This window comes from Pinus tabuliformis, chromosome 7 (assembly GCF_031772625.1).
Source record: "Pinus tabuliformis cultivar Carrire ecotype Pingquan chromosome 7, CPIR1, whole genome shotgun sequence".
Classification (NCBI taxonomy): domain Eukaryota; kingdom Viridiplantae; phylum Streptophyta; class Pinopsida; order Pinales; family Pinaceae; genus Pinus; species Pinus tabuliformis.
In genome coordinates this window covers 843,309,990-843,327,464 of record NC_142293.1, presented here as the reverse complement: position 1 = coordinate 843,327,464, position 17,475 = coordinate 843,309,990, and the positions used below count along the sequence as shown (strand labels likewise).

General features: G+C 40.8%; 1 protein-coding gene across 1 annotated transcript in view; it reads right to left on the bottom strand.

Moving 5' to 3' along the window:
- LOC149250251 (uncharacterized) overlaps window positions 1-17,475 on the bottom strand; it is a 174,205-nt gene that overhangs the window by 92,849 nt on the left and 63,881 nt on the right. Inside the window, exon 3 of the mRNA XM_089453585.1 lies at window positions 487-532. Within this exon, the coding sequence (XP_089309711.1) occupies window positions 487-532 (46 nt within the window). The remainder of the gene's footprint in view (window positions 1-486; window positions 533-17,475) is intronic.

Genomic DNA, 17,475 nt, shown 5'->3' with positions numbered 1-17,475 from the left:
AAAAAAGGAACAATATCCGTAAATGCATGTCTCTATGTCAATACAAAGCAAATCACTTGGGGACCAATTTTAAATTTTTTTATTGGAATTAATGAGAATTATGAAAGGGGTATACAAAGATATTCAATGATTGGTGAGTCTAGCTTTTCAGCCGTACAAGATAAGCAACCCTCTTATCAAAGTGCTCCATTTCTCCATGGGGGAGCAATTACTAGGGTATTGAATCATCCCCACTTTTGTACTTCTTGAGAAAAAAATGTAAGACAAGTAATATATTTGTAATGCATGACAGTATTTTGTAATATGATAGGATTGTTTAATTAGTTTGTATTTGTGAGTAATTATGGTTTTTGTCAACATATACCAACTAGTTATAAAAATGGAAAAATTCCTCTGTAGCTACATCCATCTTCGCCACCACAATGACTGTTTTGAATTCAATGATGTAATTTAACATGGAACGAAAGAATAACTGGAACAGCATACCTTTCTCTGGAAAGTAGAAGCATCATTTGCTCCTTTTGGTGATTCACTGCAAAGATTGAAGATAGCATGAGAATAAATAAATTTATCATTAAACTTGTAATTCATCAATTTAACACAAACAAGACAAATTCATATAGATAAAACACATTTCCAAGGGGGTGCTCATATTCCCTGCAGTTTAATATTTGACTCATTGGTGATAGTTATCTAGAGTTTATGTTTTTCTGATCGTTCTACCATTTAAGCTAGTTGTCATGTTTTTCAGTTTTTTTTTTAATTATACAATGATAGTATCAATGGGGGCATCCTTTTAAATTGAGATGGCAACTACTTTATACTCATCTTCCTTTGTTGTTTTCTATAGACTATAATTGAATAAATATCACAAAATGCAAAAGGTCCTAAACGAGAAACAACAGCACTATATGTACTCAGAACAATTATGGATGGAAAACTTATCACAAGAAATGGCCACTTAGTACCACCCCTAAATTATTTAGGTGTAACAGATTTACAAATTCCAATAATTATCAAAACCTTAGGCCAAAAAAGACTTGTCCAAAGTGATATTACTATCAAACCAGAAATTTCTGCCCCTAAATGACAGTTCATATTATCTTCTCTTTTTAAAATATGAAGTTCAAGTACAACAGTCAATGAATTTATTTGGAACTTTCCAAATCTTAATCAAGCTACATTCTTTTCTCTCTTGCTCAAATGATGGTCTTAGCAGAACCATAAGTACCTTAGGACTTTTGACTAAGAATTTAGTGTTATCGCCTTCACCTAGTGTACAAACCAGGACTTTTGACTAAGAATTTAGTGTTATCGCCTTCACCTAGTGTACAAACCAGGCTTTATCCACTAATTCCATATAACAAGAATAGGAATACTATGAAATCCATTCTTCTAACTATCTGCTTTGTAATATTGGAAAATCTGAAATTGACATGCTTTAAGAGGAAAACCCACCTTAAACTATATATATCCTTAAGTAAAAGGTATTTCCTTAAATCAATCTGCGAGTATGGTAGATAAAATTAAAATTGATTTTCTTTTCTTTTCGTTTCTTTTCTTTCTTAATAACTGTTGACTCAAGCTGAAAAGGTATACCAAGCCCTGGAAATGCAATCTCTATAACAAGTTTTCCTAGTTCATTATTTATTTTAAATATCAGTGTCTCTTATACTGGCCCAGAACATTCGCCTGAAGATCTTCTCAGGCTCTATATTGGTACCTTCACAGTGGTTGACAACAGCACTAACTCCTCTCCCAATTCTGGTACAGATTAATGTTTTGTTTTTTACACAGGATTCGCCATTACATTTTTGTCTGGGGTCTACCCCTTCGCCCTTATAATTTACTTTTGTTCTCACTTTATTTGTATATCTAGAAGATTCCTTCAGCACTCCTGCCTCACAATTGTGGCTGTGTGCACTTTCATGTCCCACTAAATTATTTTGGTCATTTGTAGACATTAATAAGATAAGATAAGTTAATTTTATCAATGTCCAACGAATGACCACAAAAGTAGGTCAACGGGACTAGAGGATACATCCAGCAAGAGTGAAATGTGGGGGTGCAGATGCCACTCCTAGAAAAGCTAAATCTGATAGATATATATATATATATATATATGCAAAATGAGGTAATGAAAAATGCAAACAATAGGACATCCACATGAACATGTAGAAAACTGTAGCAGTGGCCCAGTAAAGAGCCCATGGTGAGAGAGAGCTGAACATGAGGTCCATGATGTCAAAAATGTAAAATTCATCTTACAATTACAGAAAATTATCTACAAACAGCAAAACCAAGGTGGAAGTGTATATATAATGGACTTGGTTAGATTCCTATCTTAGTGCAGGTTCAAAACAGTAGGTCATGTGGTCAGAAGATGAATAAGAGAGTGAGTGAATGAATAAGCTTGCAATAGAGTAAAAGAAGGGAGTGAGGCAGCAAGCAGCAGCATATCATAAAGAAGGTGATAGTTAGTTCTATTGTGTATCCTAGCCAGTGAGTCTGTGTAAATGAGGGAATGATGTCCTTTCATTCCAAGAGCTTGTTTTATTAATAAACGAGCTGTTGGAGGAATGATGTCCTTTTCAATCCAATAGTTTGTTGATTAAGATAGTATTGGGGGTTACTCTATATCCTCTTCCAAAGAGCCACTAAAGCTGAAAAATAAAGTCGGAGTAGACTAGAGAGTTCAAACCCTCAGCATCTTTAATCAACAAAGCCCCCCTGGCCAAAAGCTGCTAAGAACAACATCGCACCACAAAAAAACAAAATTCAGACAGAAAGCAAACCTCAGTCCCAAAAACAAACTTACACCAAAGCTTCCAAAGGGTGAACAAGGCAAAAAATCTCAAGCATTGCCAAATCCCAGTGGAGAAAGAGCATACTAGATAGCTGCAATCACCAAACAAAGCCACACACCAATGAAAGAGTACCGTGCCATGATCTTGAGTGAAAGCCCAACAACTCCTAGCAAATTGGCGCTCCCAAAAAGAATGCTTCATCATCTCATAGCAGTGACAGAGAGGGCAAAGTCCATCAAAAAGACTATTTTCATTCACCAATCAAGCTTTAGAAGGGATCCCTAATAAATACAAGCCAAGAAAAAACTCTCAATTTATAAGATAGCTGAATCGACCAAACACCTTGAAGCCAACACACCCATCTTTCAACCAGATCAACAGATACCCATCTCATATTGAGAATCACAGCTAAATGATGTTTCTAGTGCAACGATGAGTAAATTTGACAAGAGTCATACTCCAATCCCTCCAAAACAACCCAAGTATCTCAGTGTTCATTTTAAACCAAGCATGCAAGAGAATGGACCCTACCAACTCCTTAATCAAATGCCAATCAGGGGCAAGAAGGCCATACTCATGAGCCAAGGACCGCTAACGTTTCAGAAACCAGGTAGCACTATCTCACAATTCCCCTCAAAGGAAGATGCCCTTACAACTCAATTAATGAGCCTAAATTCAAGAAACTCAGTGAGACGAGTGCCTTCAGACCGCCAACAAATAGGGTGACATGCAGGATCCCAATCAGTCAAACATTCCATTCGGTGTAGGATTTGTCTCTATATAAGATAAGATACAATAACTTTATTAAAATCCAACAAATGACCACAAAAGTAGGCCAATGGGACTGAAGAAGAGTACAATCAGTATATGAATACAATGTGGGAGTGCAAGCACAGGTCCTTAAAAATGCTGAAAATAACATAAAGATAGAAAGAAACAAGCAACGATGTTGCTGCGAGTTGCATATAAAAGACCATGGCACAATAAAACATAATCAATGGCTTGCTAGGTAAGGATGAGTGAGATATGAAGATTTGGCAATGGAGCTAAATATGTCAAGGGCTCCCGAGTTTGATGACTGATGATGAGGGAGGCGAACTAGGCACTAGCTTGTTGTCAAAGTCCCCTAGAACCGGCAACGGGTCCAACTGTATGATCCTCGGAGGGGGGGTGTAGGGGGGGGTGTAGGGGGGGGATGTAGGAGCAAGGGATACTCCTAGCATCCAAGGTTGAAAGAAAGAAACTTTGAATAGGTCTTTGGTCACTCCTATGGAACTGGAGGGTAATCGGATGGATTGTGGGTGCCCTACTCTGGCATTGTCTGAAGTCCTCCCTCTGGTGCTCTAAGGACATGTGAATTGATGTATAGTTCAGCACTGCATCACTGGTCCCAATGATATCCGTCGATCCCCTAAAGGGGGAGGTTAAGAAGAGACCCAAGATCTCTCCCTTCTATTATCTAGTGCACCCTAAACTTATGCCCGTTGCTTATGGTTTTGATGCGACAAATCCACATGAAAGTATGAAGTGATCATCCTAGTCATCCCAAGGCAGAGCATGGTGTGCAAGAACTGAGATTTGTGGCTGAAAATTGTTGAGAATTCAATAAGGAAATGATTATGATTAATTCTCTTTACTTGATAACTGCTTGTGGTTCCCTTTTACTTATTAACTTGTTCCTTATTATTATGTGTGTGAAGCATCAAACAGCTACCAAAAACAAAAAGCAAAATGATAGTAGATAGGTTGCAAGTCAAGGCAAAACCTCTCCTCTTGAGAGGAAAACCCTTAAATATCTTCTCTTCCTTATAGATTCTTCAATTGACGAATTCCAAGGCCTTAAGACTGAGACCAATACCCTCCAAGACCAAGACAAACCTCTTTGAGTGATGTGCCAACTTCGATCTAGTCAAACCCAGTCAAATCTCTTCCAGTAGCACCTTCTCAACCTTTTGCTACAAGATTTTCAGCCTCCTCCTGCAAATCTGAAATTTCGTCCCCAAGGAACTGTTGTTGCCACACGTGGGAACTTTGATCTTCTTGTTGAGCCTTCTTCCTCGAACCCTTCGCTTTCCTTTCCCTGACCTCTGGAGCTTGAGAGAGACCCTTGGTAGCCTTCGCTTGACCTCCTTGCCTCCTTTCCTCCAAGATCGAACTTGTGGAAGGATGCCCTAGGTTAGCACAGAAACCCTAGTCTTCTCTAGCACATGTGAGAGAGAAAGATAGCCCAAACAAAATCTTCTTCACCCTTCTTTTTCTTCGTTGCATCTTCCCTCTTCTTTCTTTGCTAGAATGAGAGATGAGTGTCTTCAAGGAGGACGAGTCCTCTTCTATATATAGGCTTCTTCAAGGGTGGACATGGCTCTTCCTTTAGGTCGACTTGGTAGCTGCCAGGCCAACTTGGTGTTGGAGGGTATTCTGACACATTTAAAGACAAAAATATTTTTCTTTACAAGTTACAATGTGCCCAGTGGGGTCTTCAACTTATGACAATGACACTTTTTGTTGATTTGTGGTAGCATCGGATGTGCTCTAGCCATGAAAATTGGTGAAGAGGCTAAATCACATGAGATCTCCAAGACCCAGAAATGGTTTGGGGAAATTGCACCCGGTTAGAGAGATATTAAAATAATTAATATTTTTAATGGAGTTCCTAAGTCTAAATGTAAGAAAATTAAAATATTAATGGGTATTAATATAAAATTGGGTGAGAATGTTCTAGTGACATGGATCAAGCCAAATCTAATCTTAGTTGTTGATTAAAAATTTAATCTCAGTCGTTGAAGGGTCAACAGGAAAAGTATAAGAGGACGCTTGAGGGTCAATTGGAGATACACCAAGATTGATTAGTCAGTTTGATTTTCTGGAATGGGGTTTGCTGAGAAAATTCGAACAAGTGATTTGAGTTGCAACGAGGGCAGTGAGTACATAGAAGGGACGCAGAGATAGTGCCAGAGGGTCAACGCAGTGACCGAGGAGGCTACGCAGAGGCAGCAGGAGCCACGCAGAGGCAGCAGGAGCCACGCAGAGGCAACTAGAGACTACACAGAGGCTGAGGGCCCTACGTCCTTGACGCAGAGGGCCAGAGAGCTGACGCAGAGAGGCAAAAGGTTGAGGCACAGGGTTCTAGAGCTAAGCAAAGGCTAGCAGGGCTGACGCAGAGCCTTGGAGAAGCGCCAGAAGGATTTTTGTGGGGCAAACTAGTGCTGAGAAGTTGAATATCTGCTTCCGAGAAGAGATATTATTGTCGTGTAAAAATATCTGTTGGGTGAGCCAGTTCGGCACCCTAGTTGTACTCAAGAAAGCTACTTAATAATAAAACCCTCATAATTGTTGCACCGGTTTTCCCAAGTTGGGTTTTTTCGGGGACGATTGTCCAAAAATAATGGTGTCCCTTGTGTGTTTGTCTATTATTTCAGTTGATGATCTGTATATGTTGAGGTTGCATTCGTGTTTATTTTCAGAGTTTATATGAATAAATAACTTGTTAAGGAATAAACAAGTAGGTGAAATAAACCAAATAACGCAGTAGGGATTTCTAATGGGTAACATTTAGAAATTTCAACATGGTATCAGAGGGTTGCAGATCACAGGAGGACTGAAGGCACCAGCATGATTAGAAGTATTTGCAGCAGTAGCAGTTGTCCCGAGAGACAAAGTTGCTCCTAAGCAGAAAGCAGCAGATAAGGAGTGACGCAGAGGACCTGCATCATCATTTCAAGCCAAAGAGAAGGTCAGCACAGAGGCAGAGAGAGGCAGAAGAGGGTCACGAAGAGCCACATCATCCTACTTAGTCAGGTAGGCTTGACGCAGTTGCCCAGAAGAGTGATTCAGCCCTTGTCGGGATTGCACAGAGTTGGAAGACTCAGTTTCTTCAGCTGCTGGGGCATAGGGAGCTATGGGGATATTGTGGATTAGGAAGTTGGTGGGGTGTTGTTCTTGTCGAAGCAAAACAATGCCTAACGAGATAGAACCAAGGTAGAGGGAGTCGCTACCTTGACGGATTTCTAGCCAAGAAATCCAGATCCAAGTTGCAGTTGAAAGGAGGATCGGAGAGGAGCAGATCGACAATTGGTGGGAAGATTTCCAGCAGGGAAATCGAGACTCGAAGGGAGTCTAGGAGAGAACTTCCAGGAAGGAAGTCGAGACTCAGAGGGAGTCCAAAAGAGAAGCAGAGATGGCAATGAACGGACTAAGAGATCAGAACAGGTTGGACGGGGCCTCTAACTTTGTCATCTGGAAGGCCAGGATCTTGTCTATTCTGGATAGACATCGCATCAACGGCTTCGCCTTGAGAATCATGGTTATCCCAGTCGACCTGGTCGATAATGAGAAGTATGAGGATGCAATGGCGAAGGCAAAGTGCATAACCCTTGATGGGGTCAAGGATCATGTAGTACCACATATTGCCGAGAAGAACACAACAAAGGAGATGTGGGATACCTTGACGACATTGTATCAAGGCACTTCCGTGCAACGGAAGATGCTATTGGAGAATCAGTTGCAGTCGTATCAAATACAGAAGGGGGAGCAGATAGATCTATACCTCAGCGGGTTGCAAGAGATTCGGGACCAACTTACTACCATAGGGGCCACACCGGATCAGGAGTTCATGGTGAGGACTGCCCTGAATGTAATCTCTGAAGATTAGGAGACATTTGTCCAAAGCATTTTGGGCAGAGCTAATCTTCCAGGATGGGAAGAGATGTGGGCAACTCTTTGCCAAGAAGAGATCAGACGGTTGAACAAGGCAGGAAGTAGCAGCAAAGGAGGTTGAATCAAGAAAGAGGAGTGGGATGCAGCTTTGGCATCTGCGGGACAGCAAGGGAAGAGGAAGAAGAAGGACATCTCCAAAGCAAAGTGCTTCCATTGTGGGGAGTTGGGTCATTATGCAGCCCAGTGTCCCAGGAAGAAGAATAAAGGAGAGACCTTTGACTCCAAGGCAGCTCTGGCTAAGGCAGAGAAAGAAGTTGAGACGGATGACGATTGTGCCATGAGTGCTCATGCACATCTAGAGAAGAGGTGGGGTAACATCGAGCTGTAGTCAGGAGGACTACAGAAGATGGGCGGCATGATCCTTAAGGTGCCCAAACTCTTGGATCATATCCAGCTACAGGAGCCCAGAATGACAGTAGCAGGATGATGAATGTCGGTAGAAGCAAGATGCGATGGAGTGACAAGGCAGTGCTAAAGGGCTAGGGTCTGTAGTAGCACAGTGGGGATTGCATCAATGCGAGATGCACATAGGTGTTTGCAGCAGTGCGAGAGGCATAGAGGCGGTTGCAACAACGCAGAGGCAGTATAGAAAGCACCAGATAGCAGCAGAGGTAGCTTCAACATCAAGAGACTTCCAGTGTCAGTGTTTGGGTAGATCAGTGACTTACTTCTTGGTAACTGAGTTGTAGTGCAGCAATTCGCTGTGGTAGTGCTATAGGCAGCATGATGCAGCATGTTGAGAGGGCACTACAATACAGATGTAGCAGTGGCAGTGGCAGAGCCATGGGCAGCATTACAGGAGGCAGCAGTGCAATGGATGTTAGGTAGCAGGCCAAGCATCAGTATAGGTACCGGTGAGGAAGGATCAGTGTGATGTTCAGTGGTGGAACATTACTAGAGCACATTCCTCGCTAAGAGGGAGTGTTGATTTGTGGTAGTAATGAATGTGCTCTAGCCATGAAAATTGGTGGAGGCACTAAAGCACATGAGATCTCCAAGACCCAGAAATGGTTTGGGGAAATTCCACCCAGTTAGAAAGATATTAAAATAATTAATATTTTTGATGGAGTTCCTAAGTCTAAACTTAGGAAAATAAAAATATTAATGGGTATTAATATAAAACTGGGTGAGAATGTTCTAAATGACATGGATCAAGCCAAATCTAATATTAGTCGTTGATTAAAGATTTAATCTCGGTCGTTGAAGACTCAACAAGAAAAGTATAAGAGGACACTTGAAGGTCAGTTGGAGATACACCAAGTTCGATTTTCTGGAGCAAGGTTTGCTGAGAAAATTCGAACAAGTGATCTGAGTTGCAGCGAGGGGCTGTGAGTACATAGCAAAGAGGCAGAGATAGTGCTAGTGGGTCAGCACAGTGACTAAGGAGGCTACGCAGAGGCAACAAGAGCCACACAGAGGCAGCGAGAGACTGCACAGAGGCTGAGGGGCCTGCGTGGGTGACGCAGAGGGCCAAAGAGCTGAAGCAGAGAGGTAGAAGGCTGACGTAGAGGGTTCTAAAGCTACGCAGAGGCTAGCAGGGTTGACGCAGAGCCTTGGAGAAGCGCAAGAAGGATTTTCGTGGGGCAAACTAGTGCTAAGAAGCTGAATATCTACTTCCAAGAAGAGGTATTATTGTCGTGTAAAAATCTTTGTTGGGTGAGCCAATATGGCACCCTAGTTGTACTCAAGAAAGTTGCTTAATAATAAAACCCTCAGAACTGCTGCACTGGTTTTCCCAAGTTGGGTTTTTCCGGGAACGATTGTCCAAAAATAACGGTGTCCCTTGTGTGTTTATTTATTATTTCAGTTGATGATCTGTATATGTTGAGGCTGCATTTGTGTTTATTTTCAGTATTTATATGAATAAACAACTTGTTAAGGAATAAACAAGTAGGTGAAATAAACTAGATAATGTTGTAGGGATTTCTAATGGGTAACATTTAGAAATTTCAACACTTTTGACTTCTTGACCTAGGACAAACCCTAGAAGCACTCAATGGGTGCTTGACCTATAAAATAAAAGACCTTGAGCATGAAACCCATGCTCCAAAAATAATAATAATAATTTTCTTTTATTTCATAATTTACAAGAATCAAAAATACATTTCATACTTATGAAGATCGAACCTAGTTACACATTTTTCAACACTCCCTCTTAACTAGGGAGGTATTCATAAGAGGTACATGGCCATTCTCAAGTTGAAGAGATCTCATAAGAAGAGTCGGATTGGTAACCCATTTGTCTAGCATCATATCAACCAGCACTGTCACATAGCAAGGCCTTGACTAACAGCTTTATCTCTCCACAAGATCAAAGCACAATGTTGGCAAGACAAATGATTTATAGACACCATCATCATTATTCTCAAGGTGCATACTCCACTCGAGTGTTCATCGAGTATGACCTTCTTTGGACTATTCTTATCTTGGATAGCTAGTCCTCAAAGAATATTTGTCCACGAATACTCTTATCTTGGATGCCCTACCACATCCTCAAAGAGTATCGAATGTCAGATGGTTACCCAATCCTCTATTTTGTCTTACCAAGTGAAGACAAGAATGGTGTGCTTATCTCTCTCTCTCAACTAGGGAGGATATATCAACCAAGCCAAGCTTGATTCTCAAGTATACAAGCTTCTTGTTAGGAAGAGATTTCGTCAATATGTCAGCTACTTGTTCATCAGTGGAGATATATTGTAGCTGCAACACACCATTTTGTGCTAGCTCTCGAATATAGTGATACTTGTTGTTTATATGATTTGTCTTTCCATGGAATGTTGGGTCCTCAGACAAACGTATAAAATTGGTGTTATCACAATGGATCACTGAAGGGTCCATCAACCCTTCAAATAGGTTGGATAGCAACTTCTTCAACTAGACCGCTTCTCTGCTTACTTCACACGCTGCAACATACTCAGCCTCAGCACTACGCAAAGCAATTTTATCTTCCTTTCCGCTCATCCATGAGATCATAGAGGATCCCAAACTGAAATATCCTCTTGTAGTGCTTCTTCCATCCTACCCACTGTCTCCCTAATCAAAATCTGTATATCCAATCAAGTGGACACCATTCCTCCTATCATATTTTAGGCAGTAGTGGATAGTTCCTCGCAGATATCTCAGTATATGTTTTGTTGCTATCCAATGATCATGCTTTGGCTCCACTTGGAATTGACTAAAAATGTTTACTGCAAAACATATGTCAGGTTGAGTGTTCACCAAGTACATCAGTGAGTCAATCAGTTGTCTATACCTGGAAGCATCCACAGGGCTCGATTCGGAACTCCTTAGTCTCTTTAAGTTTGTGATCATTGGAGTGGTCATAGGTTTGCAATCCATCATGTCAAACCTCTTCAACATCTTGATCACGTACTTTCCTTGACCCAAGTAGACCTCATCAGGTCCTTGCCAGACTTCTAGTCCCAAATAATAATGCATCAGCCCTAGATTCTTCATGTCGAATTCTGTTGCTAGTTGCCTCCTACATTCTTCAATTTGACCTTCTACACCTGTCAAGAGAAGATCATCTACATACAAAAGAATGATTACAAGTTCCCCATCTATAACCTTGATATAAAGGTTCGAATTAACAGAACTTTTTGTGAAGCCTATTCTTTGAAGATATGCATCCATTCTAGCATACCATGCCCTTGGTGCTTGCTTGAGGCAATATAATGCTTTCTTCAATCTCCAAACATATGCCTTTTTGTCTTTAACTTCAAATCCCAAGGGTTGCTCTATATAGACTTCCTCATCAATTGTGCCATTCAGAAACGCAGTCTTGACATCCATTTGATGGATGTTCCATCCATTGTTTTACAAAACGGCCGAATCGACTCCGACTCGGCCGAGTCGAACCGAGTCGATGGCCTGGGCAATGAAACGGTGAGCTACCCGGTTCGGTTGACCGAGTCACATATGACTCGGCCGAGTCATCCAATGACTCGGCCAAGTCATATGTGACTCGGTCGACCCGGCCGGGTCCGTTATGACTCGGCCGAGTCAATGTAGGGACGGCTGGGCAGCGTAACAGTTAAAAAAATTTCACTTTTTTTGTAATTTTTTACAAAGTTAAATGCAGTTTATGGATTCTAAAGGGTAATAGTAATTTGTTATATGCTTTTGGGGTCCATTTCCCCCTCCCAAACCCTATTTAAGACAGCCAAATGCTCTCATTCACTCACAGCAGTCTTATGCATTTGAGTGAGAGTCTTCTTTGAGAATTAGTGAGCAGTTCTTGAGCTTGTTTTGGAGCAGCAGTGAGGAGTCTTGGAGGAGCATTGTAGCTGGAGTGAGGAGCTTCTTGGGCAGCCATTTGGAGCAGCATTGAGGAGTTGATTCTTGGAGCAAGCTTGAGGAGGCAGTTTGTGCCTGGAGGTATTTTTTTCCACCTCTATAAATCTGTTTTTGCTTAGTAAATTTTAGGTGCATATCAAGAAAGCTTAGAGAGTGTTTTTTGTCAAATAAATGAACATTGAATCAATTTTTTATTTTTTTTTCATTTTCAGATTGTTTTCCTAGTCAAAAAATGGCACCTAGAGCAAAAGATCCTGCTTGGGCATATGTTGAAATGGTTGATAGTCAGATGCATTGCAAATTTTGCCATAGGAAAATTAAGGAAGGTCCTGGGGGCATTAATAGGCTGAAACAACACTTGGCAGGGATTAGAGGCCAAATTACCGCATGTACCTCTGATGAAATTGGGGAGATTAGAAAGAATTTGTTGGCCAGCTTTGAAAAATTTAAAGCAGATAAGGCTAGGCAAAAAGAGATACAGGCTGAAATTGGGAGGAAGAGGGAGATACAAAAAATGATGGCTACCAACCCCCACTATGATTTTGAGGGTTCTTCCTCTATCCCTCAAACTGAGGCATCCAACCCTTTCCGTTATGTTCCTCCCTCTTTTGGTTTAGTTCAAGATAAGGGAAAGGGTAGAATGAATTTGACAAAGGGTGATGTGACTATCAAAAGTTATTTCACTCCCTCCTCTCCATCAGATGCACATGGTCCTGAAGTTAGTAAAGGTCAAATTCAGCCCACTTTAGATGACCATTGGAAGAAAGAAGTGAGGGAGACTGCTTGTGACTACATAGCTAGATGGTGGTATGATGCTGATATCCCCTTTAATGCTGCTCGTTCACCATATTATGAGCCTATGTTTGATGCCATACATGCTGCTGGAAAAGGCTTCAAAGGCCCTACTATGCAAGAGCTAAGGGGGTTTCGTTTGCAGAAAGAAATTCAATCCATTAATGAGTATTTGCAAGAGTTCAGGGACTCATGGGCAAGAACAGGGTGTACCATCATGTCAGATGGATGGACTGATCAAAGAAACCGTACCATCATAAACTTTCTTGTCTTCTGCCCACAAGGAACCATGTTTTTAAAATCAGTTGATGCATCTGATAAGGTAAAAGATGGCCACTTGTTGTTTCAGCTATTGGATGAGGTTATTGAGGAGGTGGGGGTGGCTAATGTTGTTCAAATCATCACAGACAATGCCTCTAACTATGTTCTTGCTGGTAAACTGTTAGAGGAAAAACACAAGACCATCTTTTGGACCCCATGCGCTGCACATTGCATAGACCTCATGCTTGAGGATATTGGAAAATTAGATTGGGTCAGAAACACTGTAGATAATGCCAAAAGCATAACAAAATTTATCTACAATCATACACTGGGTTTGAGTCTCATGAGGAAACACACTGGAGGCAAGGATATTATTAGGCCTGCCATCACTAGATTTGCTACACATTTTTTGACATTGCAATCTATGCTTTCCCAACATAGAAACTTGCAAAAGATGTTTTCCAGTGATGAATGGAATCAAAGCAATTGGTCTAACAAACCAGAAGGCAAAGAATTGAAAAGGAAAGTCCATGAAGAAACTTTTTGGAGAAAGGCAGCAGAGATTGTGAAGCTTGCTGAGCCACTAGTTAAGGTGTTGCGGTTGGTGGATGGGGAAAGGTTGGCTATGGGCTTCATTTATGAGGCTATGGATCAAGCAAAGGAGCAAATAAAGACAGCATACAAGGATAGAGTGGCAAAGTATGGGCCCATTTGGGCAATCATTGATGAAAGATGGAACAATCAACTCCATCGCCCTATACATGCAGTTGGGTATTTTTTGAACCCACGGTATCATTATAAAGCTAAGGAGTCAGGAGCTTTGAGGGGGGAGGTCAGAGATGGACTGGTTGATTGCATTGAACGCATGATCCCATCGGACTGATCAGCTGGAGATACATCAACAGGTCACATCCTTCAGCAATGCAACAGGTACCTTTGGGAAGAACCTAGCAAAGATTGCAAGAGAAGCAGATGAGCCAGGTAAACAAAAATTTCAATTTTCAATTTCTTAATGGTTTTACAGTTTTACTTTTTTTATTAAAGTTTGTTAAATCATTTATAATTTGAAAGTTAGATATAATTTGTAATTTTGTTGAGCTTCAGCCTTCATCTAACTCATAATTCATTACACTCCTATGTTTTTTGCAGCACAATGGTGGGAGGCCTTTGGTGGCCAGTGCCCTCAATTGCAAAGGTTTGCAATTCGTATTTTGAGTCAAACTTGCAGTGCATCTGGGTGTGAGCGCAATTGGTCTGTCTTTGAGAGGATTCACACAAAGAAGAGAAACCGTTTGGATCAAAAACGGTTGAATGATCTAGTTTTTGTCCAATACAACCTTCGGCTCAGACGAAACCAATTGCTGAACAAAAGACCTGATTCAGATCCCATTGTGTTGGAAGACATTGATCCAACATCAGATTGGGTAGTGGAGAGTCGTCCACCAGAGTTTGATCCTGATGAGGATCTTGATAAACTTGAAGTTGAACATCCACTTCAGCCTATTCAGTTGAATGCAGATCCCAATCCACCAACCTCAGTCTCACAGCCAGCAAGGAGTAGGACTCCAGTTGTAGGTGCTTCCTCTGCTCAGCCACGACAGAAGCGCAGCCGCATATCTACTCTATCTCAGCTTGCATCTGCTTCATAGCCTGCTAGTGGTACTGGCACCACTTCTACAGTTGCAGTTGGAGACGATGATGATGAGGAGGAGCCATGGGGCCCCTTGTCTGACTCTGATGATGATGATCCAGAGATTGGTCGAGATGATCTTGGCTCCTCTGGCAGTAGCTACTAGCCAGTAGTACTAGTATTGGAGTCTGGTCACCATCACAATTTACTTTTGTTGTAGAGGCCATTTCTAGCCTCCTTGGTTATTTGTATTTTGTTTTGAGTCTTTGATCATGTATGACAGTTGACTATGTATTGCCATTGGGTACCATTTTGATATAATGGATTGGTTCATCAGCCTACTTTGATCATATGTTGTCTTCCATCTATATTATAATGCTGTGTGTTTGGAAACATGAATGAAAATCTTTAAAATTATGTTTAAAATATTTAAAATTATGTTTTTTTATAAAAAAAAAAATATTTAATGTATTTTTTACAACGACCGAGTCATTGAAATCGAGCCGGCCGAGTCATTACCGTTTCGGAGTCGATCCTCGGCCGAGTCGGAGTCAGAGTCGGAGTCTTAAAACATTGGTTCCATCCCATCGATGTTGCTAGAGAGACCAATGAATGAATCGTCGTATACCTTGTTGTCGGAGCAAATGTCTCTTCATAGTCAATGCCTTCTCGTTGGGAGAAACTCCTAGCCATAAATCTTGCCTTATACTTATCTATACTTCCATGATCCATCTGCCGCATGTTTGATCTTGTAGGATCCACTTGGAAGTTACCAAAGATTTGTTTTCGGGCCTAGGTACAATTTCCCAAACTCCATTCTTCATTATAGATTGATACTCTTCATTCATGGCATCCTTCCATTACTGATTGTTAACATCTTCTTCAAAAGTGGATGGTTCTGCTTCTATTAGCTTTGTTATGTAGGCATCATACCTAGAATATCTTTTGGGTTTCTTGCTTTCTCTATATGAACCTTTCGTTGGCCCATGACCTTCTGCATCAAGTAATGTAGACTTCAACCAATTTGTTCTCTTTCTAGATTCGGGGAGGACCACAGGTTGAATGGGTTCACTGGGACCTTCATCTTCATGATGAGATTCTTCTTCTTCCCTGTTAACTTCTTCTTCAAATACTGGAATTTCTTCATCATCAAAGTTGATGGGAAGTTCCTTGGATTTCTTGAATGCGAAACTTTCGTCAAATATGACATCTCGACTTACTTTGATATGGTGTCCTTCCTTTATTTAGATTCTATAAGCCTTAGAGGAGTTGTTGTAGCCAACAAATATTCCTCTCATGCCTGAAGGATCTAGCTTCTTTCTTTTATCCTTTGGTATATGAATATATACAGGACACCCAAAGATTCGGAGATGATCTACAGTAGGCTTCTTCCCAGTGAATACTTCTTCAGGAGTCCTGTTGTCCAGTGATCTATGGGACTTCGATTTTGAATATATACTGCAGTCTTCGTGGCTTCTCCCAACAGAAATTTTGGTAGATCTTGATCATGTAACATCGCCTTTACACTTTCTTCAATGGATCGGTTCTTTCTTTCGGCAACTCCATTTTGTTCGAGATTATATGGGACTATCAGCTCCCTGTTATTCCCCGATTCCTTACAGAATGTTGTAATCTCCTTAGATGTGTACTCTCCTCCATTATCGGATCTTAGTATCTTGATTCTTCTTTCTGTAAGGTTCTCCACATCAGCTTTGAATTATTGAAATTTTGTAAATACTTCGTCCTTGGTTCTCATTAAGTAAATCCAGGTCTTCCTTGAATGATCATCTATAAATGTGACATAATATAGATGACCTCCAAGAGATTTAGGAGTCATAGGCCCACATACATCAAAGTGAATGAGATCCAAGATTTCTTTTGACCGTGAAGCAGTGCTTCCAAATGGTCTCTTGGTATTCTTACCCAATGCACATCCCTTACAAACTCCTCCATGGTCTTCTTTTAGTTCAGGTATTTCATCTACAATGGAAATTAGAGTTGAAGATGACAAAATATTCTATGCCATAGTTCACATGGGCTAACTCCAATGTGAACCAATGCTTGAGCTAGAGGAGATATTAGCCTGTAAAGTCTTTCTTCTCGAATACCAATGACTCTAGCATTTTCTATGGATGAGTTTTTACTCCATACAACAAATTTCCCTTCAATGAAAGCTACTTTATCACCCTTGTCTTCTAGACTTGAAATAGAAAGTAAGTTCTTATGCAAACCTGGAACAAATAGGATGTTGCCTCCATTCTCCAACTCTATAGAGGTTGATCTAATGCCTCTTACGGGATAGCTTTTGTCATCTCCAAGTTCCACTGAATAAGAGGACTTTTCTTTAGATAAGGTCTTCAATTGTTTCTGATGACCTGTCATGTGCCTAGATGCACCACTATCAATTATCCAAATGCTCTCGTCTTGGAATGTGTCAGTGAGTGCCAAGAAGAGACCTTCATCCTTTTCTTCGATCACTTCCTTCTTTGTCGAGAATAGGAGAATCCATGCTTCCTTGATGTTTTTCTTGAGATGGCTTGCTACTTTTGAACACTTCTTGATAAACTTCTCCAAAGTATTGGAGATCTTCATGATGCCCTTAGCCAACCTTAGCTCTAATACCATGTTGAGAATTCAATAGGGCAATGATTATGATTAATTCTCTTTACTTGAAAACTGCTTGTGGTTCCTTTTTACTTATTAACTTGTTCCTTATTATTATGTGTGTGAAGCATCAAACAACTACCACAAACAAAAAGCACAATGAGACAGCATATAGGTTGCAAGCCAGGGAAAAACCTCTCCTCTTCATAGGAAAACACTTAAATCTCTTCTCTTCCCTATAGATTCTTCAATTGACGAATTCCAAGACCTTAAGACTGAGACCATTACAATCCAAGACCAAGATCAAGACCAACCTCTTTGAGTGATGTGCCAACTTGGATCTAGTCAAACCCAATCAAATCTCTTCCA